The sequence below is a fragment of the Entelurus aequoreus genome, linkage group LG05 (assembly GCF_033978785.1).
Source record: "Entelurus aequoreus isolate RoL-2023_Sb linkage group LG05, RoL_Eaeq_v1.1, whole genome shotgun sequence".
Taxonomy (NCBI): Eukaryota; Metazoa; Chordata; class Actinopteri; order Syngnathiformes; family Syngnathidae; genus Entelurus; species Entelurus aequoreus.
In genome coordinates, this window is record NC_084735.1 from 86,608,481 (window position 1) to 86,634,347 (window position 25,867).

At 38.5% G+C, this 25,867-nt stretch overlaps 1 protein-coding gene across 1 annotated transcript in view; it reads left to right on the forward strand.

Annotated features, from left to right (window-relative positions):
- Window positions 1-25,867, forward strand: part of LOC133651204 (low-density lipoprotein receptor-related protein 8-like) — a 276,107-nt gene that overhangs the window by 45,412 nt on the left and 204,828 nt on the right. Inside the window, exon 3 of the mRNA XM_062049231.1 lies at window positions 19,425-19,547. Within this exon, the coding sequence (XP_061905215.1) occupies window positions 19,425-19,547 (123 nt within the window). The remainder of the gene's footprint in view (window positions 1-19,424; window positions 19,548-25,867) is intronic.

Below are 25,867 nucleotides of genomic sequence, written 5' to 3' on the forward strand. Positions count from 1 at the left end.
ATTAATAATAACAGTTTTGTTTTAAACGTCCATCCATCCATCATCCATCCATTTTACAATATAATTACAACACTTTATGTGCATATTTATATACAGATTTGAACAATAAGTTATTCACTGAAATATATTTATTAATTGTGGTTCTTACAAAAAATATATCTTATAAAATATAAAAGCCAAAATGTCTCTTAAAGCTCTGCCCCTTTAATTAGTGCATACTAAATCATTTAACTTTAGCCTACTACTACAACCATATTATTTACCAGCAACATAAAGTGAAACAGAGGCAGAGGTGTCCTGCCACCAGGCCCGGCCCTAACCAATCTGGCGCCCTAGGCAAGATTTTAGGTGGCACCCCCCAAATCGGCAGTGAAGTGTATATACTCACAAGAAACCGAATAGCTTTGTCTTTGACCTTTTTTTTTACTTAAAGAAAGCAAATTAACAATCAGAATAGTTAACAAGATTAAAAAAAATATGGATGAATAAATGAATACAAAAAATAAAAAATGAATATATGAAATACAATATTTTTTACATACATAAACACAAAATAAAACGTGTCAACAAGTTGCATAAAATAAATTAAAAATACAATATAAATAAGGCACTGCACAAAACAAGATATCAAACCAGTATGACTTTAACAACTATATTACAAAAAAAGGGGATCCTACAGAGTTCTCTATTTGTGCTTTTTAATATTGCATTAACTAGAATGACTTACAAATTACTGTACACCAGGGAGTACTGTAATTACCTAACGTTACACTATTATTTTCCATAACAATTTAGCCCCCTCCACAATATTAACCCAACGTTAAAACAGAACTAGCTATTTATTGATTAGCAATTGCCGAATCATGTAACATTAGCTTAATGCTAAAAAGCCAGGTTACTATCACATTCTGTAACAGACAAATAATTTCATGTAGGCTAACGTTACCTACCTGCTACCTCTGTCTTTTTCTCGTTTCTCCTCTTCTTTTCTCTTTTTTCTTCCCTGGGCACCTGACAGTTTTGGCCGTTTTGACATCTTGTGTTGATTTTTTGATGTGGTGACGTCCTAAAAAGAGTCATGATACGGGAAGGGAGGGGGCGCACCGTGCCGGGGGAGGGGGGGGCGTAATGTTGTAACAAATAATATTTCTATTAAATATGCTTTACTTTGCATTTTAATTAACGTGGGATTATTTTATGAATTTAGAAATAATAGTACCAACTTTTTTTTTTTTTTTCCTCCAACATTTGTGGCACTGGCGTGGCGCCCCCTGATGGACGGCGCCCTTAGCATTTGCCTATACGGCCTATGCCACGGGCCGGCCCTGCCTGCCACAGTCAGTAACAAATAAACAGAAAACAGTAGTGGTGGTAGATAGACACAGAGCTTCATCAAACATCTGGGGCCGTACTTATCAAGCTCCTTAGAATGACTCCTAAGAAGTCTGCTAAGAGTTGACTTAAGAGTAAATAAATTCTTCGCTGAAAGCTGCACTTAAAAGTTAGTTATCAAGCGTCTTACTCACACTTTCAGCGAAGTGTAGGACTGAATCTTAAGTGTCACACTCAGAGCTGAATTACGACATTACTATGTGCCGTAAACGCAATTTTAGGTGACGTCATTTCTGTGTCCATAGAAATGACCAATCACGGAAGGGAATCCGTTGTCTAAGAATAAAGAAATATCTTGGAAATATTTAAGTGGACAATGGGAGTGTATATTTTGACAATAAACTACAAAATAATACAAAACAAACAAACAATATTGGCAATGAATCAAAAATAAATTTTTTGTTGCACCTTTCCTGCTTCCTGCTCCCAGACCGTAACAAAGAGGCAGGGGAGACACTTCTCCAGGATGTATGCTCGGGGCAACACCCTTCACTTTACCCGTCAGTGTGTCTCCACAGCGGACGACTTTAGAGTGAATGATGAGTCTTGCTTTATTGATTGCTTGCACACAGCCAATCCAACACAAAACAAACTAGTCCCCGCTCGCACTCACAATACCGCTCCCTCTCTTCTCTCGCCCACTCACTCACTGACGTCACTCACCTCACATGCTGTCACCTAGCGTATGTGTGTGCCACACACATACGCTACTCTCATAACATTTTCTTTCCAATTCATTAATTAGGCAACTAATTTGAAACTGGTGTGGGTGGCTCTACAGCAGGGGTCAGCAACCTTTTTGAAAGCAAGAGCTACTTCTTGGGTAGTGATTAATGCGAAGGGCTACCAGTTTGATACACACTTTAATAAATTGCCAGAAATAGCCAATTTGCTCAATTTTCCTTTAACTCTATGTTATTATTAATAATTAATGATATTTACACTTAATTGAATGGTTTAAAAGAGGAGAAAACACAAAAAAATGACAATTACATTTTGAAACATAGTCTATCTTCAATTTCGACTCTTTAAAATTCAAAATTCAACCGAAAAAAAGAAGAGAAAAACTAGCTAATTCGAATCTTTTTGAAAAAAATAATAATAATAATTTATGGAACTTAATTAGTAATTTTCCTGATTAAGATTAATTTTAGAATTTTGATGACATGTTTTAAATAGGTTAAAATCCAATCTACACTTTGTTAGAATATATAACAAATTGGACCAAGCTATATTTCTAACAAAGACAAATCATTATTTCTTCTAGATTTTCCAGAACAACATTTTTTCAAAGAAATTCAAAAGACTTTGAAATTTATTTATTTTTTTTATTTTTTTTTTTCCCATAAAGAAATACAATCATGTGTGCTTACAGACTGTATCCCTGCAGACTGTATTGATCTATATTGATATATAATGTATGTTTTGTGTTTTTTATGTTGATTTAAAAAAAAAAAAAAAAAAATTTTTTTTTTTTTTTTTTTTTAATTTCTTGTGCGGCCCGGTACCAATCGGTCCGCGGGCCGGTACCGGGCCCCGGCCCGGTGGTTGGGGACCACTGAACTATATGATTTGCCTGAGAAGCTTGACAGGACACAAAAAAAAAAAAAAAAGGAAAAAAAAAAAAGGTTTTGTTTTTGTGGCGGCCTTAATTCTTTCGTGGCGGGCCGCCACAAATAAATGAATGTGTGGGAAACACCGGTGTTTATTTGGCCCGATTGTAGCACCCTTGAGGTTTGCTCGGTTTCCCAGCTTGGTCATTATCAGACGTCCGCCACAATAGATCAATAAAAATGAAAGATGTCGCAGTAAATATAATTGTAGAATAATAAACATATCGGAGATAGGAAGCAGTATGAAAGATGGATGACATTACAGCTCGGTTGCATATGTTCCCGTATATATGCCAGACAACTGAATATTTCATTATTTTACTCTGACCTACAATTTTATGGACCGGATGATAGTAAATCATAACCGTGAACAATGGAACTGTGCCAGTTGCATCACTCTGCACCAACAGTGGAGTAAAAAACTATAGCTGGCAGTCATGGTGGAATTAATCAGGAGTGTGTATTGTCTTCTAATGTAGGTCATGTGATTATCTCACTACAATCCACACATTCAGCACGAACAACAGTGTCTCACGACAGAGTGCTCAGGGTTCCAGTGCCGGATAAATGTTCCGACAAGTCCAATTCTAGGGTAGAGGTCTTGTTCAATGAAGTGTCAAAGAAATCTCTCATCTTGACACCTTTGGTTCAGAACTGTGGTGCCGTCATGTCACATTCCACAAACAGGACGGCGAAACGCGGGATGCTACATGTTCACGGAGGTTTTCTCTTTTTAAAGCTGCCGCACTGAAGGATAAGCACGATGACATGTTTGTGTGTGTACTTTATGCTCACTGGCCACAAATCTGGTGCACCGACACAATCGACTCTAGAAAATAAAAAAAAACAAAAATGGCCAATACTACATTTACTTGTACAAACCCCGTTTCCATATGAGTTGGGAAATTGTGTTCGATGTAAATATAAACGGAATACAATGATTTGCAAATCCTTTTCAAGCCATATTCAGTTGAATGCACTACAACAGGGGTCACCAACGCGGTGCCCGCGGGCACCAGGTAGCCCGTAAGGACCAGATGAGTAGCCCGCTGGCCTGTTCTAAAAATAGCTCAAATAGCAGCACTTACCAGTGAGCTGCCTCTATTTTTTAAATTGTATTTATTTACTAGCAAGCTGGTCTCGCTTTGCCCGACATTTTTAATTCTAAGAGAGACAAAACTCAAATAGAATTTGAAAATCCAAGAAAATATTTTAAAGACTTGGTCTTCACTTGTTTAAATAAATTCATTATTTTTTTACTTTGCTTCTTATAACTCCACATCGAGAGGAGCCAATTGAGGTGGCTCGGGCATCTGGTCAGGATGCCACCCGAACACCTCCCTAGTGTTTAGGGCACGTCCGACCGGTAGAGGCCACGGGGAAGACCCAGGACACGTTGGTAAGACTATGTCTCCCGGCTGGCCTGGGAACGCCTCGGGATCCCCCGGGAGGAGCTGGACGAAGTGGCTGGGGAGAGGGAAGTCTGGGCTTCCCTGCTTAGGCTGCTGCCACCGCGACCCGACCTCGGATAAGCGGAAGAAGATGGATGGATGGAAACTCATAAACTTTTTTTTTTTTTTGCAAATAATAATTAACTTAGAATTTCATGGCTGCAACACGTGCCAAAGTAGTTGGGAAAGGGCATGTTCACCACTGTGTTACATGGCCTTTCCTTTTAACAACACTCAGTAAAGGTTTGGGAACTGAGGAGACACATTTTTGAAGTGGAATTCTTTCCCATTCTTGCTTGATGTACAGCTTAAGTTGTTCAACAGTCCGGGGGTCTCCCTTCTGCTATTTTAGGCTTCATAATGCGCCACACATTTTCAATGGGAGACAGGTCTGGACTACAGGCAGGCCAGTCTAGTACCCGCACTCTTTTACTATGAAGCCACGTTGATGTAACACGTGGCTTGGCATTGTCTTGCTGAAATAAGCAGGGGCGTCCATGGTAACGTTGCTTGGATGGCAACATATGTTGCTCCAAAAGCTGTATGTACCTTTCAGCATTAATGGCACCTTCACAGATGTGTAAGTTACCCATGTCTTGGGCACTAATACACCCCCATACCATCACACATGCTGGCTTTTACACTTTGCACCTATAACAATCTGGATGGTTCTTTTCCTCTTTGGTCCGGAGGACACGACATCCACAGTTTCCAAAAACAATTTGAAATGTGGACTCGTCAGACCACAAAACACTTTTCCACTTTGCATCAGTCCATCTTAGATGAGCTCAGGCCCAGCGAAGCCGACGGCATTTCTGGGTGTTGTTGATAAATGGTTTTCGCCTTGCATAGGAGAGTTTTAACTTGCACTTACAGATGTAGCGACCAACTGTAGTTACTGACAGTGGGTTTCTGAAGTGTTCCTGAGCCCATGTGGTGATATCCTTTACACACTGATGTGGCTTGTTGATGCAGTACAGCCTGAGGGATGGAAGGTCACGGGCTTAGCTGCTTACGTGCAGTGATTTCTCCACATTCTCTGAACCCTTTGATGATATTACAGAGCGTAGATGGTGGAATCCCTAAATTCCTTGCAATAGCTGGTTGAGAAAGGTTTTTCTTAAACTGTTCAACAGTTTGCTCACACATTTGTTGACAAAGTGGTGACCCTCTCCCCATCCTTGTTTGTGAATGACTGAGCACTTCATGGTATGTACTTTTATACCCAATCATGGCACCCACCTGTTCCCAATTAGCCTGTTCACCTGTGGGATGTTCCAAATAAGTGTTTGATGAGCATTCCTCAACTTTGTCAGTATTTATTGCCACCTTTCCCAACTTCTTTGTCACGTGTTGCTGCCATCAAATTCTAAAGTTAATGATTATTTGCGCAAAAAAAAATGTTTATGAGTTTGAACATCAAATATGTTGTCTTTGTAGCATATTCAACTGAATATGGCTTGAAAAGGATTTGCAAATCATTGTATTCCGTTTATATTTACATCTAACACCATTTCCCAACTCATATGGAAACGGGGTTTGTAATACTATTTGCATTAAAGCTTGAACGCTTGATTTGAGTCAAAGGTGGACGACGCTCAGCAGTGATCACTCCGGCCTGTCAGAGTTCAGACTTCAAGGTAAATCTCCAGGTGTTTGGCCAAGCTGAAATGAACCACCTTCATTTGAAGTCACTTTCAGGCTCCCCTGGAGGGCCTGAAGAGCTCTGCTGGCTGAGACTGCCCACTCTCTTCACTGGTCAGGCAGCATCTGGACTATAATTACTCTATAACTACTACTTATCTTCATCCGTCACATTGTGTATTAAAATATTTGCAATAGCTATCAGTTTGATCATCTATTTTACTGATGATTGCCAATTTTGTGGGGAAAGTGTATCTTAACTGAAGCTTTTCGTGAAATCTGAGCTGATACAAATAGCAGACAATAAAACTCGGCGGACAGTATTTCGGTGATACAGTGTTATTATCGTGGGGGTTACGTCTCGGTTACGTTACGCATGTTTTTTATTGGGCAGTCTTTGGTCCAGACCACAGTATCGAACTACAAATGTGAACACAGCCTCGGCAAATGAGACGGTATGGTGCTAACTTTAAGATACTGTCACTCATATCATTACAAAATCATTACAATAGTGATGATAATGAATCCGATTCATATAGTGCCTTTCTAGACACTCAAAGTTCCTCACAGTAAATCCGATCTGGGCAACTTAAAGGCCTACTGAAAGCCACTACTAGCGACCACGCAGTCTGATAGTTTATATATCAATGATGAAATCTTAACATTGCAACACATGCCAATACGGCCGGGGTAACTTATAAAGTGACATTTTAAATTTCCCGCTAAACTTCCGGTTGAAAACGTCTATGTATGATGACGTATGCGCGTGACGTTAACGGTTGATACGGAAGTATTCGGACACATTGGATCAAATACAAAAAAGTTCTGTTTTAATTTCAAAATTCCACAGTATTCTGGACATCTGTGTTGGTGAATCTTTTGCAATTTGTTTAATGAACAATGGAGACTGCAAAGAAGAAAGTTGTAGGTGGGATCGGTGTATTAGCGGCGGACTACAGCAACACAACCAGGAAGACAGAGATGGATAGCAGACGTGTTAGCCGCCGAACTCACCTTAACTTCCTCCGTCTCGCTGACCGCATCTGTGATCGGGTGAAGTCCTTCGTCGCACCGTCGATCGCTGGAACGCAGGTGAGCACGGGTGTTGATGAGCAGATGAGGGCTGGCTGGCGTAGGTGGATAGCTAATGTTTTTAGCATAGCTCTGTGAGGTACGGTTGCTAAGTTAGCTTCAATGTTAGCAACAGCATTGTTAACCTTCGCCAGGCTGGAAAGCATTAACCGTGTATTTACATGTCCATGGTTTAATAGTATTGTTGATCTTCTGTCTATCCTTCCAGTCAGGGGTTTATCTCTTTTGTTTCTATCTGCATTTGAGCCCGATGCTATCACGTTAGCTCAGTAGCTAAAGAGCTTCGCCGATGTATTGTCGTGGAGATAAAAGTCACTGTGAATGTCCATTTCGCGTTCTGGACTCTCATTTTCAAGAGGATATAGTATCCCAGGTGGTTTAAAATACAAATCCGTGATCTACAATAGAAAAAGGAGAAAGTGTGGAATCCAATGAGCCAGCTTGTACCTAAGTTACGGTCAGAGCGAAAAAAGATATGTCTTGCACTGCATTCTAGTCCTTCACTCTAACGTTCCTCATCCACAAATCTTTCATCCTCGCTCAAATTAATGGGGTAATCGTTGCTTTCTCTGTCCGAATCGCTCTCACGGCTGGTGTAAACAATGGGGAAATGTGAGGAGCCTTTCAACCTGCGACGTCACGCTACTTCTGGTACAGGCAAGGCTTTTTTTATCAGCGACCAAAAGTTGCGAACTTTATCGTCGATGTTCTCTACTAAATCCTTTCAGCAAAAAATATGGCAATATCGCGAAATGATCAAGTATGACACATAGAATGGATCTGCTATCCCCGTTTAAATAAAAAAAAAATCATTTCAGTAGGCCTTTAAGATACTGTCACTCATTTTAAAACAAAATAATTACAATAGTAATGATAATTAATCCGATTTATATAGTGCCTTTCTAGACACTCAAAGTTCCTCACAGTAAATCCGATCTGGGCAAATTAAGGCCCGGACATTCCCAAATATTTTTTTTAGATCTTTAAGATTGAAACTGTAGCTGCCAGTCTTGAACTATACAAAGTATTTCAATAGTTGGAATCTGAGCTTTTGCATGATATACTAGTTACTATGGTAATCTACGTCACAGCAGCTCAGACGAGGCACCGAGCAGTGTGGGTGGGGAGCGTTTCCACAGAGTGTTTCCAGAGCCAGCCTGAAAGTGCGGGTGTCAGGGACAGACGCGGAAGGAGATTTTTACAACAAAGTTCTAAAGCTTGGAGATATATCAGATATATCAGATCGTAGATGGGTTTATTTTTACCCTTCGCGTTCATATTTCGTTGTTTGTTGCGTTTTGCTTGATTGTAAAATATGTCGATCGAGAGGGGGTGTGACGTTCATATGTTGTCAATATTCAGTGTTTTATCGTTCATAGTTAATATTGTAAATCCCACATTCTTTATTTTCATGGACCTTCTGGGCGTCTCATTCAGTAAAAAAATTAAAATTCCATTCCGTTTTTTTAAGGGCGGTCTGTCATAACGATTTTAGCATTCAATCAGACATTATTGTGAGTTTTTGTGTTAGTGTTCCTAAAAACATACCAGCCCCCAGACACACTTTCTCTAAATTTGGCCCCCCAAGTCAAAATAATTGCCCAGGCCTGCAGTAGAGTCTAGTATTCATTCAGTCCACATTCTTACTATGGTGGTGGTGGTAAGCTACATTTGTGGCCAACGCTGCCCTGGGGTAGACTGGCGCAAAAGTGACTGCCAATTTGCACCAATGGCCTCTCCGACCACCACCAAACATTTATTCCCATTTACACACAAGGGTAGGCTGCACCGGACAGAGGGAAGGTGGCTAAAGTGTCTTGCCCAAGGGCACAAAAGCAGTGACTGGGACGGCAGTCGAACCTGGAAAACCTCCGGCTACACAGAAGGTCTCTTGTATCAAATCACACAGACTTCTGTTCAAATATATATGCATTGTTTTAATCTGTTCTTAAACTGTGACTTTAACTATGCAGAGCAATTAGGTTCAACCCGAGGTAGGACGTGGCCACGGTGTCAAGCAGCTTGTGTTAAACATTCCATTCCAAAGATCAAACAGGCAGAAAAATAAGACATTGCTCGAGTGTTGGCAATCAATACTCCATCAAGCTGGAGGAGTTTTTTCAAGTGGCCCACATGGCTGCACTAGACTGCCTCATTTGAAGAAACACACATGGATTTTCTCCTATTGATTAACAAAGCCATGCAATACATTTACTGTCACTTTCCTCATCTCTCCAAATTCAGTTTTAGTCATTTTCAGATGACTGTTTTTTTTTTTTTAAGCTTTTTAAAATCTGTACTTAACAGATGGGTTACATTTGTTATAGCAACATTGTGTTACTTCTCACTGCTAAATGTTTGATTGCTCTAAACTCAAACTCAATATCTTAACAACTGTGGCACTGATGGTCAAAATGACGAAACTTTTTGTTTGACAAAGACATTTACAACGTAAAACAAAAACGTGTTTAATTGTATATCTGGAATATATATGTCAAAAATCCAATAATCAATATGCAACAAAATCACATTTTACCGTCAAACAATACAACTTGCAAACAATGTATGAACTTCGAGCTAAACTGTTTCTCCCTCTTATCGAGTCGTGTACACACACATCCCCACAGGCACAAGACATTGATGCAACGTTGATTACCGTATTTCCTTGAATAGCCGCCGGGGCGCTAATTAATTTAAAACCTCTTCTCACTCCTGCGTTTACCAAAAGCATGCGGGATTGGCAAGAATGCGCTAATTATTTTAAAACCTCTTCTCACTCCGGCGCTTACCTTATCATGAAAATCACATTTAATAAAAAAAAAACGTTATTATGGTCTTACCTTTAGGTATAAATGAGTCCATGCGCAGCTCCTGTAGAAGTCTTCCTTATCTTTCTTCAGTTTTAAAAGTCTCTCTGTCTCGATGGAGATATTCCTTTAAGTATTACCTCCTGCTTCGATTGAAAGTCCAGTTTAGAAACTGTTTTATTTTAGATATGTAATCCTCCATGTTAAAAGTGCAAGCAAACAATGGCTGCTCACTCTTGCTGCGTGTTGTCTTCTTCTGCAGCACCAGCAGTCGCAAGAAGGATCACTAGCGCCCTCTACCACCAGGAGGCGGAAGTCATTAATGACTCATATTTGACCCGGCGGAAGTGCCAAGCATGCGCTAATTATTTTGCGAAACGATTTTGACACGGCTGTAATTCTAGGCAGGCGAATACTATATTCCCGGCGGCAATTCAAGGAAATACGGTATATGTCCTTTGAAACTGACTTTCAAACAACGTTGCAAAATAGTTGTATTTGTAAATTGAGACAACGTATGTAGCGTTGCTGTGTAACGTTGGATCTACGTTGTTTGTTGGTAAATGACCAAATTTCAATGTTAAATCAACGTCACAACCTGACATTGAATAAACGTTGACAAAAAGGATGTTGTTTCAACGTTGTATTTGTGTCATATAATATTAGTTGAGAAATGACCAAATTTCAATGGTCAAATCAACGTCGTCAAAAAGCACGTTGTTTCAACGTTGTATTTTTGTTGTATATTACTGGTTGGAAAATGACCAAATTTCTATGGTCAAATCTACGTCGTCAAAAAGCACGTTGTTTCAACGTTGTATTTGTGTTGTATATTATTGGTTGGAAAATGACCAAATTTCAATGGTCAAATTAACGTCAGAACTAGAGATGATGTTCGAAATTGGTTCTCCCGGTTGTTCGATAAGAAAAGAACCGATTCCATGGACTCTAATCCCTTTTTGAGAACCGGTTCCCGTTATCAAAGCCACTATAGTAAAGAAAAAGAGTTGGTTCTTTATTCGAATCCCTGGGAACGAATCCCTTCCCACGTACAGGAAATGCCCTGTGGGACGGCAATGTTATGCCCATTTGATTGTAGACTATTACTGACACCTTGTGGTAATATGAAAATACTATGCATCATTAGTTTGGGCACTTCCGGGTTGAGACAATTGAGAAGTAGACAAGTTGTGTTAGCTCTTACAAGCCTAGGAAAAGATAAGTCTGTAAGTTAAGTTTGATACTAAGATGTTGATTGAAAAACGATTTTTGTGCACTGTTTCAGTGGATGTTTTGAGGACTTAAAATGGCTGCCAGTCGTGTATTTCCACCATCGAAATAGTTTCAACACTCAGAAGTATTTGTTTGATGATAGTACTGTATATTTGTGTGAAGCTAATATTTACATATTGTGTATTACATTTCAGTATGTTAATTGAATCACATAGCTTATACATTTGTCATTGTGTGTATTTCAGTTTAAAAAAATAAAAATAACAGTCCAGTGCAAGTCAAAAGTAAAGATAGGAAAAGACAAAGCAAGATCAACAACAATAAAGAGCCTAAATGGATGAATCTGCTTTGGATTGTTTGTTAGCTGTCTGCCAAGCTGTATAAACTCAACACGTACAGTGAGGGCAGAACAGGCAATATGCAATTATTGCCAGGCTTTGCTCTCATGTAAGGGAAGAAGAATTGTTGATTGATGACTGTGGTGTTCTTAGGGTCATAGTGTGTGTAGTTAGTATGTTCCAATAGCAGCAGAAGTGCACTTTTTGGAGAGCTGTATTATTTTCAGTTTTGTGCCCAAGGGACTGATTTTATTTAACACTATATAATTATTTATACACCTATAGTGATCACAGAGACAGGTTGTTTTTGTGTTACTGTATATATGTTTTTCTGAAAAATCCCACTTAATATACTTTGGGTAACAACAGTCAATATATATATATGATGTCCTTAAGGTGGGGCAGGACCAAGCGCTCAAAGGACTTCATGACCACAGACGTCAGCGCGACCGGCCTGTAGACATTTAGTCCTGTGATCCGTGCTTTCTTGGGGACAGGGACAATGGTAGAGGTCTTAAAGCAGGACGGCACGCGGCGTAGCTCCAGAGAGGTGTTAAAAATGTCAGTGAAGACAGGAGCCAGCTGGTCCGCACAGTGTCTGAGAGTGGAGGGGGAGACACCATCCGGCCCGGGGGCCTTCCGCGTATTCAGCTTCAAGAACTGCCGGCGTACATCCTCTTCTTTAATGGAGAGGGTCTTTACAGTCTTAATGACCGAGTTACATCCGATTGAAGTCGACCAAGTTTGAGGGTCCGTTTTGAGAAAAACCAGCTTAAAGTTTACTGTTCCAGAACAGAATGTTCCAAAACAAAACTCCATAGCAACCATACCTTAAAAGTCCTTGTAGCAACACCAAAATTGGTACAATTAAAGTCAAATCTCATGTCTAAAGGAAAAATACATATTCAACTCTATTGAAAACGGTTATGTACAAAAATGTCAACACTGTTATGTCACAGTTTTTTTGTTCACTGGTCAGTTTGTCAGCTGGTCAGCTGTCCGTAATATTCCTGACCAGCAGCACTAAGAAGTTTCGCCGACTGCAGTGAATTTAGCGCACTTGCAACCGCCTGTGTACCCTCTCCACCTTGTAAATCCATTACGGAATGTAAAACAGTCTAACTCAGGGGTCACCAACCTTTTTGAAAGCAAGAGCTACTTCTTGGGTAGTGATTAATGCGAAGGGCTACCAGTTTGATACACACTTAAATAAATTGCCAGAAATAGCCAATTTGCTCAATTTACCTTTAACTCTATGTTATTATTAATAATTAATGATATTTACACTTAATTGAACGGTTTAAAAGAGGAGAAAACACAAAAAAAATTACAATTACATTTTGAAAGAATAGTTTATCTTCAATTTCGACTCTTTAAAATTCAAAATTCAACCGAAAAAAAGAATAAAAACTAGCTAATTTGAATCTTTTTGAAAAAATTAAAAAAAGAATTTATGGAACATCATTAGTAATTTTTCCTGATTAAGATTAATTTTAGAATTTTGATGACATGTTTTAAATAGGTTAAAATCCAATCTACACTTTGTTAGAATATATAACAAATTGGACCAAGCTATATTTCTAACAAAGACAAATCATTTTCTTCTAGATTTTCCAGAACAAAAATTTTAAAATAAATTCAAAAGACTTTGAAATAACATTTAAATTTGATTCTACAGATTTTGTAGATTTGCCAGAATATTTTTTTGTAATTTTAATCATAATAAATTTGAAGAAATATTTCACAAATATTCTTCGTCGAAAAATTAGAACCTAAAATGAAGAATTAAATTCAAATGTATTTATTATTCTTTACAATAAATAAAAAAATGTACTTGAACATTGATTTAAATTGTCATGAAAGAAGAGGAAGGAATTTAAAAGGTAAAAAGGTATATGTGTTGTATTTTTTCTCTAAAATTGTCTTTCTGAAAGTTATAAGAAGCAAAGTAAAAAATTAATGAATTTATTTAAACAAGTGAAGACCAAGTCTTTAAAATATTTTCTTGGATTTTCAAATTCTATTTGAGTTTTGTCTCTCTTAGAATTAAAAATGTCGGGCAAAGCGAGACCAGCTTGTTAGTAAATAAATAAAATTTAAAAAATAGAGGCAGCTCACTGGTAAGTGCTGCTATTTGAGCTATTTTTAGAACAGGCCAGCGGGCTACTCATCTGGTCCTTACGGGCTACCTGGTGCCCGCGGGCCCCGCGTTGGTGACCCCTGGTCTAACTTATCCACACAAATAATAATTAAATGTTCGAAAATCACCTTTTTTCACATAATATTCCGTTCGAATTATTGTGTTGTTTTTCATCAGGGCGCAGCCATGATACCACAATGCACCGCGTGGGGTGATTCAACCAATGAGGGTACGCCTCACAGCGACCGCTTAGCAACAAGCCGGATTTGTTTACGTCGGGACAGGTTTAAAAACTCGAATTGTATTGGTTCAGAATGGCATCATCGGGAATTCCATGCTCATTTTTAGAAAGTAGGTCAACTTGGCGTCACAATGATAGCGAATATGGCTAGGGGGATTCCCCCTTATTGCCGCCAGTGAGCGTTGAAAACACTTCATTTTCTCAAGGAATTTTAACACAAAGGACTAATTTCTGAAGACATACCTCGTACAAAACCTTCAAATAAAGGTGATTTAAGATGTTTTCTTGCTATTTCGATGATTGGGATCGCTAGATTGTGGCTTTATGGACTCATTTTTGTGAAAATCTCAATTTCAACCAAGATGCATTTTTTTCACTTATTTGCCTGTAGCTCAAAATTAGCCTGTGTGCATTCCGACTCATTTTGCCAGCACGGGTCACATATTCCCTGCGCCAATTCAAGGAAATACGGTATAAACAATAAACAATGATTTTTTTATCATTATCATGGCAGACATATGCATTATGTTGAACCCTAAATAGTGGCTTGTTCAAGGGCACCTTGGCAATGCTCCACCTCTCCAGCAAGCGGTTCTGAGTTTTATGTCAACACGTTGAGTTTTTACAGACTGAACCACTGCTTCCTCCAAATAAACGCGTTTAACTGCACTTGTTACACTGTATGCCAGGGGTCACCAACGTGGTGCCCGCGGGCACCAGGTAGCCCGTAATGACCAGATGAGTAGCCCGCTGGCCTGTTCTAAAAATAGCTCAAATAGCAGCACTTACCAGTGAGCTGCCTCTATTTTTTAAAATTGTATTTATTTACTAGCAAGCTGGTCTCGCTTTGCTCGACATTTTTAATTCTAAGAGAGACAAAACTCAAATAGAATTTGAAAATCCAAGAAAATATTTTAAAGACTTGGTCTTCACTTGTTTAAATAAATTCATTATTTTTTTACTTTGCTTCTTATAACTTTCAGAAAGACAATTTTAGAGAAAAAATACAACCTTAAAAATGATTTTAGGATTTTTAAACACATATACCTTTTTACCTTTTAAATTCCTTCCTCTTCTTTCCTGACAATTTAAACCAATGTTCAAGTAAATTTATTTTTTATTGTAAAGAATAATAAATACATTTTAATTTAATTCTTCATTTTAGCTTCTGTTTTTTCGACGAAGAATATTTGTGAAATATTTCTTCAAACTTATTAGGATTAAAATTTAAAAAAAAATATTCTGGCAAATCTAGAAAATCTGTAGAATCAAATTTAAATCTTATTTCAAAGTCTTTTGAATTTCTTTGAAAAAATGTTGTTCTGGAAAATCTAGAAGAAATAATGATTTGTCTTTGTTAGAAATATAGCTTGGTCCAATTTGTTATATATTCTAACAAAGTGCAGATTGGATTTTAACTAATTCAAAACATGTCATCAAAATTCTAAAATTAATCTTAATCAGGAAAAATTACTAATTAAGTTCCATAAATTATTTTTTTAAATTTTTTCAAAAAGATTCGAATTAGCTAGTTTTTCTCTTCTTTTTTTCGGTTGAATTTTGAATTTTAAAGAGTCGAAATTGAAGATAGACTATGTTTCAAAATGTAATTGTCATTTTTTTGTGTTTTCTCCTCTTTTAAACCATTCAATTAAGTGTAAATATCATTAATTATTAATAATAACATAGAGTTAAAGGTAAATTGAGCAAATTGGCTATTTCTGGCAATTTATTTAAGTGTGTATCAAACTGGTAGCCCTTCGCAGTAATCAGTACCAAAGAAGTAGCTCTTGCTTTCAAAAAGGTTGGTGACCCCTGCTGTATGCTCTTGGTTTGAAAACCACACAAACAGGCACTTTTTTTCTCGACACGTCACCGGGATTAACATTCTAGCGCTGTCTCTGCCTTCGACGGTTCAGCTTTGCATTTGTTACGCTGCACTTATTACGCCTTTTTTGCTTTTATTCTCAGTCCACCTTAACTTTATCCCTCAGCCTGCCTCTCCCAATGAGCCCAATGTTTTCAATCTGTGCTAATTAAAAGAGAAAGTCTCTCCAAGCAGATGGCATCTCCCCGGCCTGGGTAATTATTGCCAAGTGAGCCTTGGCCCCCATAGACCTTGACTCAGTTCAGTAGCAGGCTGTGGTGGGTTGGATGAGGGGAAAAACATGATGACGGGGGTCCATTGGAGTCCTGCAGAGATCACCTAACTGATCAACTGGAGGTTTCGTTGTGACATTTGTTCAACATGTTTCACTCATAAGGCTTACTGTTGATGGATTAAGAGAATATTCATGAATATTGTCTGGTTCAAACACTGATGACATTTATTAAACAAGACAAGACAAAGAATCAAACAGAGACAGAATTCAATTTGGACTCAATATTGAGGAGAGTGGCCTTTACACTGTACCCTTGCACAGTATCTTAGCACGCTCTGCCAAAAGATTGCATGCCTCCTTCTTTTATTTTGGACCTACATGCATACTTGCCAACCTTGAGACCTCCAATATCTGGAGGTGGCGGCGTGGTCGGGGGGGCGTGTTTGGGGCGGGGGCGTGGTTAAGAGGAGAGTATATTTACAGCTAGAATTCACCAAATCAAGTATTTCATATATATATATATATATGTATATATATATATATATATATGTGTGTATATTGTTGCGTTGACCAGCATTCCTCCAATGGGGAATTCAAATTGCTAGTCTCTCCCAGATTCTTTTTATGGCAATAAGCTGATGTTCATATTCAATCACCAGGCAGTAGTGCCGATTTTGTGGTTTATTCTCCAAGCTTAGAGGACAAACGTGAGACCAATCTAGTACACCAGCGTTCCCTCGCCCGGTCTAGCTCGGTCTCCCCCAAACCCACGGAAGTCCCGTGATCCTCCCTCTGTCCATGTTATGACGTCATCGGGCGGGCAAGTTTTTTATATTGTGGGAAAGCGGACGTGAGAACGGCTGTCCCCCCACTCAGGTCCGCATTGAGCTGGAGGGGGCGTGGCCTCCAGCTCCGGCTGAATACCGGGAGTTTGTCGGGAGAAAATCTCTGCCGGGAGGTTGTCGGGAGAGGCGCTGAATACCGGGATTCTCCCGCTAAAAACGGGAGGGTTGGCAAGTATGCCTACATAGCCACCACTGTTTCCAAAGGACAAAGGTCGCAAAAAGTTCACAGAAAAGGTCGTAAACAATTCACAGGAAAGGTCAGTTCAAAAAAAGAATTCCATAAAATAGTTCAAAAAGAGGTCGTCTGGAAATTGGGCAGATCCTGTCTTCTCTCCGCTCTGAAGTCCTTGGGCCAGAACAACATCCTTCTGTTGATTACCATACATGAGAGAACACAGGAACACCTTCATCTTGCTTCACCCCTCCCCTACAGGGTGGAGTTTTACGAGCCTTACTCTTGGTAGGTTTCAAAGACAGTTTTGTCTTCTCATCAGACCCTCAATGTAACACCAAGTTTTTGTGATCATTTAGAAACAATTATTCTAACATATACATGTATAACAAAACAAAACAGGCCCAGAGCATAATACTACCACCACCATGCTCGACGGTAGGGTCGGTGTTCCTGGGATTCAAAGCCTCACCTTTTCTCCTCCAAACATATTGCTGGGTATTGTGGCCAAACAGCTCCATTTTTATTTGTATCTTTGTCCATGTGTTGTCAGATGAAACACAAATGGAGCTGTTTGGCCACAATACCCAACAATATGGTTTTTCTGCCAATGGAACTGGTGCTTTACAGAGAGTAAATGGGACAATGGAAAAAGGAGGATTACCTCCAAATTCTTCCAGGACTACCTAAAATCATCAGCCCGGAGGTTGGGTCTTGGGCGCAGTTGGGTGTTCCAACAGGACAATGACCCCCAAACACACGTCAAAAGTGGTAAAGGAATGGCTAAATCAGGCTAGAATTACAGTTTTAGAACGACCTTTCCCAAAGTCCTGACTTAAACGTGTGGACAATGCTGAAGAAACAAGTCCATGTCAGAAAACTTTAGCAGAGCTGCACTAATTTTGTCAAGAGGAGTGGTCAACAACTTTTGATCGTGACTGTATATGTATATACAGTATATGTCTGTGTGAATGTGTGTATGTATATTTATATACATATACACAGGGCGGTATGGCTCGGTTGGTAGAATGGCCGTGACAGCAACTTGAGGGTTCCAGGTTCGATCCCCGCTTCCGCCATCCTAGTTACTGCCGTTGTGTCCTTGGGCAAGACACTTTACCCACCTGCTCCCGGTGCCACCCACACTGCTTTAAATGTAACTTAGATATTGGGTTTCACTATGTAAAAGCGCTTTGAGTCAATAGAGAAAAGTGCTATATAAATATAATTCACTTCACTTTATAAATATAATTCACATTTATATGTATGTAAGGACATTTCAATGTGACCCCAAACTTTTGAACGGTAGTGTGTATATATATATATATATATACTGTGTATGTATATATGTTTGTGTATATGTATGTTTATATATATATATATATATATATATATATATATATATATATATATATATATATATATATATATATATATATATATATATATATATATATATACACTGTGTATGTATATATGTACACTGTGTATGTATATATGTTTGTGTATATGTATGTTTATATATAGGTATATATATATAATTACTACATGTCTGTGACTACATTATATATATATACTTGCAGTGTGTATATTGTACAAATTACATATTGTTATGAAGGTGTCTGTTACTACATTATATATATACTTGCAGTGTGTATATTGTACAAATTACATATTGTTATGAAGGTGTCTGTTACTACATTATATATATACTTGCAGTGTGTATATTGTACATATTACATATTGTTATGAAGGTGTCTGTTACTACATTATATATATACTTGCAGTGTGTATATTGTACATATTACATATTGTTATGAAGGTGTCTGTTACTACATTATATATATACTTGCAGTGTGTATATTGTACATATTACATATTGTTATGAAGGTGTCTGTTACTACATTATATATATACTTGCAGTGCGTATAAGTTATAAAGCGTACTGTCAAGTTTTGAGAAAAAAAAATCTGGATTGCACCTTACAGGTGTTTTTAAAAACATAGAAAATAGGTTAAAAAAAAAAGAGTTCGGTAATTTCAACAGCAATCAAGTGTTATACTTTGCTTTCATCCCAGCTTCTGTCCTCTCGGATTGTCTGATCTGGAATTGTGTGTGCAGTTTTGCAATAGACAGGACGGGAGAATAAAGATGTTTAACCTCCTAGAACTTGATTAAAAAGCAAGATGTCTGCGATTGTGGGAAGGATGATTAGTGAGGGATGATGAGCCAGATCTCCACTGATGGGAGGGATGAGGGCTGGATGTTAGCACAGAAGAAGAGTGACCTCCGCCTGCCATGAACATCCCGTTTGAAGTCTGTCCTCCGTCTCTTGTCTGTTTCCCTCCGAGCAGCCAGGAAGACGTGCGGCCCCGCAGAGTTTGCCTGCCTGAACGGCCAGTGTGTCCCGGAGAGGTGGCGCTGCGATGGGGAACCGGAGTGCCCCGACGGTTCCGACGAGGCGGAGGAGACGTGCAGTAAGTGACACCACTCGGCTGCTCACATCAATGGGGGGCTTTGGTAAAGTACACTTCAGCCTCATTCAAATGTTTTGTGTGACGCCATAAGCCTCTTCTAAAGTCTCCATAAACCCTCCTCTGGTGCGGAAACATCATTGTATGAACTCCTAACTATTCTTAGAGCAGAGCATTATATAGTTTTTACATTCAACTCTGGAGAGTTATTGAAGTACACTACCATTCAAAAGTTTGGGGTCACATGTAAATGTCCTTATTTTTGAAGGAAAAGCACTGTACTTTTCAATGAAGATAACTTGAAACTAGTCTTAAAGGCCTACTGAAATGATTTTTATTTATTTAAACGGGAATAGCAGATCCATTCTATGTGTCATACTTGATCATTTCGCGATATTGCCATATTTTTGCTGAAAGGATTTAGTAGAGAAAATCGACGATAAAGTTCGCAACTTTTGCTCGCTGATAAAAAAAAGCCTTGCCTGTAGCGGAAGTAGCGTGACGTCACAGGAGCTAGTATTCCTCACAATTCCCCGTTGTTTACAATGGAGCGAGGGAGATTCGGACCGAGAAAGTGACGATTACCCCATTAATTTGAGCGAGGATGAAAGATTCGTAGATGAGGAACGTTACAGTGAATGACTTGAGAGGCAGTGATGGACGTATCTTTTTTCGCTCTGACCGTAACTTAGGTACAAGCTGGCTCATTGGATTCCACACTCTCCTTTTTTTATTGTAGATCACGGATTTGTATTTTAAACCACCTGGGATACTATATCCTCTTGAAAATGAGAGTCGAGAACACGAAATGGACATTCAGTGACTTTTATCTCCACGACAATACATCGGCGAAATGCTTTAGCTACGAGCTAACGTGATAGCATCTTGCTTTAACTGCATATAGAAACAAAAGAAATAAACCCCTGACTGGAAGGATAGATAGAAAATCAACAATACTATTAAACCGTGGACATGTAAATACACGGTTAATGCTTTCCAGGCTGGCGAAGGTTAACAATGCTGTGCTAACGACGCCATTGAAGCTAACTTAGCAACCAGACTGCACAGAGCTATGCTAAAAACATTAGCTCTCCACCTACGCCAGCCAGCCCTCATTTTGCTCATCAACACCCGTGCTCACCTGCGTTCCAGCGATCGGCAGAAGGACGAAGGACTTCACCCGATGCGTTTGGCGGCCCGGAGACGTAGGAAGTCAAGGTGAAGTCGGCGGCTAGCGCGGCTAGCGCGGCTAGCGCTCCAACAAAGTCCTCCTGGTTGTGTTGCTGTAGTCCGCTGCTAATACACTGATCCCACCTACAACTGTCTTCTTTGCAGCCTTCATTGTTCATTAAACAAATTGCAAAAGATGTCCAGAATACTGTGGAATTATGAAATGAAAACAGAGCTTTTTGTATAGGATTATACGGGGTACCATAACTTCCGTTACTCGGACTTCGTCACGCGCATACGTCATCATACCGCGATGTTTCAGCCGGATATTTCCCGGGAATTTTAAAATGTCACTTTATAAGTTAACCCGGCCGTATTGGCATGTGTTGCAATGTTAAGATTTCATCATTGATATATAAACTATCAGACTGCGTGGTCGCTAGTAGTGGCTTTCAGTAGGCCTTTAACTTTAAAGAAATACACTCTATACATTGCTAATGTGGTAAATGACTGTTCTAGCTGGTTTTTGGTGCAATATCTACATAGGTGTATAGAGGCCCATTTCCAGCAACTATCCCTCCAGTGTTCTAATGGTACAATGTGTTTGCTCATTGGCTCAGAAGGCTAATTGATGATTAGAAAACCCTTGTGCAATCATGTTCACACATCTGAAAACACTTTAGCTCGTTACAGAAGCTACAAAACTGACCTTCCTTTGAGCAGATTGAGTTTCTGGAGCATCACATTTGTGGGGTCAATTAAACGCTCAAAATGGCCAGAAAAAGAGAACTTTCATCTGAAACTCCACAGTCTATTCTTGTTCTTAGAAATGAAGGCTATTCCACTAAATTGTTTGGGTGACCCCAAACTTTTGAACGGTAATGTACCTGGCAAGACTTTGGTGACTTTTTCAACCTCAGCTATTGAAATGAATTGAAGCAAATTAATTGGTGCCTGGCCCTCCAAAACAGCACAATTTAGACTTAAAGGCCTACTGAAAGCCACTACTACCAACCACGCAGTCTGATAGTTTATATATCAATGATGAAATCTTAACATTGCAACACATGCCAATACGGCCGGGTTAACTTATAAAGTGACATTTTAAATTTCCCGGGAAACTTCCGGTTGAAAACGTCTATGTATGGTGACGTCAATGGTTGAAGCGGGAAGTATCGGGACACATTGTATCCCGATACAAACAGCTCTGTAAAATTCCACAGTATTCTGGACATCTGTGTTGGTGAATCATTTGCAATTTGTTTAATGAACAATGGAGACTGCAAAGAAGAAAGTTGTAGGTGGGATCGGTGTATTAGCGGCTGGCTGCAGCAACACAACCAGGAGGACTTTGAGATGGATAGCAGATGCGCTAACCGGCGACCTCACCTTGACTTCCTCCGTCTCCGGGCCGCCGACCGCATCTATGATCGTCGCTCCGTCAATCGCTGGAACGCAGGTGAACACGGGTGTTGATGAGCAGATGAGGGCTGGCTGGCGTAGGTGGATAGCTAATGTTTTTAACATAGCTCTGTGAGGTCCTGTTGCTAATTTAGCTTCAATGGCGTCGTTAGCAACAGCATTGTTAATCTTCGCCAGGCTGGAAAGCATTAACCGTGTAGTTACATGTCCATGGTTTAATAGTATTGTTGATCTTCTGTCTATCCTTCCAGTCAGGGGTTTATTTCTTTTGTTTCTATATGCATTTAAGCCCGATGTGCTATCACGTTAGCTCCGTAGCTAAAGAGCTTCGCCGATGTATTGTCGTGGAGATAAAAGTCACTGTGAATGTCCATTTGGCGTTCTGGACTCTCATTTTCAAGAGGATATAGTATCCCTGGTGGTTTAAAATACAAATCCGTGATCCACAATAGAAAAAGGAGAGAGTGTGGAATCCAATGAGCCAGCTTGTACCTAAGTTACGGTCAGAGCGAAAAAAAACATACGTCCTGCACTGCACTCTAGTCCTTCACTCTTACGTTCCTCATCCACAAATCTTTCATCCTGGCTCAAATTAATGGGGTAATCGTCGCTTTCTCAGTCCGAATCTCTCTCGCTGCTGGTGTAAACAATGGGGAAGTGTGAGGAGCCTTTCAACCTGTGACGTCACGCTACTTCCGCTACAGGCAAGGCTTTTTTTTTATCAGCGACCAAAAGTTGCGAACTTTATCGTCGATGTTCTCTACTAAATCCTTTCAGCAAAAATATGGCAATATCGCGAAATGATCAAGTATGACACATAGAATGGATCTGCTATCCCCGTTTAAATCAAAACATTTCATTTCAGTAGGCCTTTAAGTAGACTGTCAATTTTACAGTAAAAACTTTACATTAACAAAATTATACTCAAAAATATAGTGTTTTTTTATTTTATTTTTTACAACACTTTACTGTTGTTTTTTTTGGGAGGGGGTTAACGGAAAAAGCTGGCAGCTTAGTTGCCAGAATGTTTGTGTTAAATTGACATTGGCTTTTAAAACGTTATATTGTGAATGGAAAAACTGTACGAGTTATTTTTTTCATTCTGGCAACTTATCTGCCACTTTTTCTTACGTAAAAACAAATCTTTTAATGGGAGCTAACCTTCTGATAACTAGTGCTGTCAAACTATTAAAATATTTATTTGTTTATAGTTAACTCAAAATTATTTATGATTAATCGCAGATAAATGTCATTTTTCGTCATTCATAAATGTACCCTAGAGCAGTGGTCCCCAACCTTTTTGTAGCTGCGGACCGGTCAACGCTTGAAAATTTGTCCCACGGACCGGTGGTGGAGGAGGAGTGGGGGGGGGGGGGGGGGGGGCGGGGGTGTATTTAAAAAAAAAAAAAAAATTTTTTTTTTTTTTTTACATAAATAAATACAATCATGTGTGCTTACGGACGCTCTCCCTGACCACCTGAGGGCACCACAGACTGTGGATGCTTTTAAAAAAAGGCTTAAAAACCCTTCTTTAAAAAAAAAAAAAAAAAATTTTTAGATATATGCATACTAGTTTTAGCTATTTGGCTGTTCTAGTTTTTATTTTTATTTATTTTTTATTATTTTTTTAATACACTGTAGCACTTTGAGGTTGTTTACTCAATGTAAAGTGCTTTTTTTTTTTTTTTTACAAATAAAATCTATCATTATTATTATAGGATTAAAGACACCTTTTGTCCTCTCGCCGGGAACTCATGGAAACACAAACGCTCTCCCTGACCACCTGAGAGCACCACAGACTGTGGATGCTTTTAAAAAAAGGCTTAAAAACCCTTCTTCTTTTTAAAAAAAAAACTTTTTTTAGATATATGCATACTAGTTTTAGCTATTTGGCTAGTTTTTATTTTTATTTATTTTTTATTATTTTTTAATACACTGTTGCACTTTGAGGTTGTTTACTCAATGTAAAGTGCTTTTTTTTTTTTTTTTACAAATAAAATCTATCATTATTATTATAGGATTAAAGACAGCTTGTGTCCTCTCGCCGGGAACTCATGGAAACACAAACGCTCTCCCTGACCACCTGAGGGCACCACAGACTGTGGATGCTTTTAAAAAAAGGCTTAAAAACCCTTCTTTTTAAAAAAAACAAATTTTTTTTTAGATATATGCATACTAGTTTTAGCTATTTGGCTGTTCTAGTTTTTATTTTTATTTATTTTTTATTATTTTTTTAATACACTGTAGCACTTTGAGGTTGTTTACTCAATGTAAAGTGCTTTTTTTTTTTTTTACAAATAAAATCTATTATTTTTATTATAGGATTAAAGACAGCTTTTGTCCTCTCGCCGGGAACTCATGGAAACACAAAGTTTTGTGATACAATTATTCTGACAGTCATGTCTTTCATTATGATTGTAAACAATAGGAACAATTCCAAAAGAAGTGCAGTTCCACTTTAACTCTCTACAAAAACATTGCTATATTTTTAAATTACCCAATCAACACACGCTAGATGAAACAGGTGTAAATGTACCGGGCGAAAAAATCCAACTGGCGGCGTATATTGGCCAGCTGTCTGTAGTGGTGACTCGAGTAGCTCCTATTGACAGACCCGGCTGTAAATTGTATTGCCTTTCGGAAAAAGGCAACCACGCGGTTTTACTGCCTGCTCGTCAGGTGTGCGGGCCAAATTTCAACACCCGCTTAAGTGTGGAAATGTGCTCTCTTCTGGACAAAAAGCAATGTGTTGAACATGACACACAAGAACATGACTTTGCATGTCTCTTAGTCACCATTTTCATTCCTAGTTTCCATAAAACGAAGGTATTTTCAACACACACTGCAAAAAGCCAGTGTTCAAAAACAAGAAAAAAACAAATACAAAAATTAGGGGCATTTTACTTGAACTGAGCAAAATTATCTGCCAATACAGGGGTGTCCAAAGTTTTTCCACTGAGGGCCACACACGGAAAAATTAAAGCATGTGGGGGCCATTTTGATATTTTTCATTTTCAAACCATAACAAAATGTATGCATGTTTTATTTATTTTACCTTTAGGGGTCTCAGTATTAATTATTAATTATTAATTATTTAACGCTTACAGTAAATCTCTATAGCAACTTCAAGTTGATATAAAGTAATACAAATTTCTGTCAAAAACAACTTCGTTTTTTTATAGTAAAATTGAAATATGCTGTATTTAGTAATTAGAGCCCTAAAAGATCAATAATGCAGGACACCATTGATTTTAATTCTTTCATATTTTTGAGTAATCACAGAGAAAAGATAAATAAAAAATCACTAGATATATTTGGGATCCAAAAGGTGCCCCACTCATAAAGTGATACATTTTTATTAGGTTTTTCTTTGACTTTCAACACTTAAGTTACGAGATCAACTTCAGATATATCTGTCCATTTTATGCTGGAACTATTATTTTGTTTGTTTTATGCGCTTTTGTCAAAGAAAACTAAGTTTTTATATGGCTACTACACAATATATGCAATATTTACCACATAAAACATTTTAAAGTGAAATATTTGAAGTAATTGGAGCCCTGAAAATAATTCATTACAACATGGATTTTTTGTCATTATTTTTTTTTTTTGAGCAATGGCAAAAAAAAGAAAAATGAAGAAAGACAAAAGAAAGAAAAAAACAGCCTGCCTGGCAGCTTTTATGTCAACATTGCAACTTTTTCTCGTTAGATTTCACCTCATTACACTTT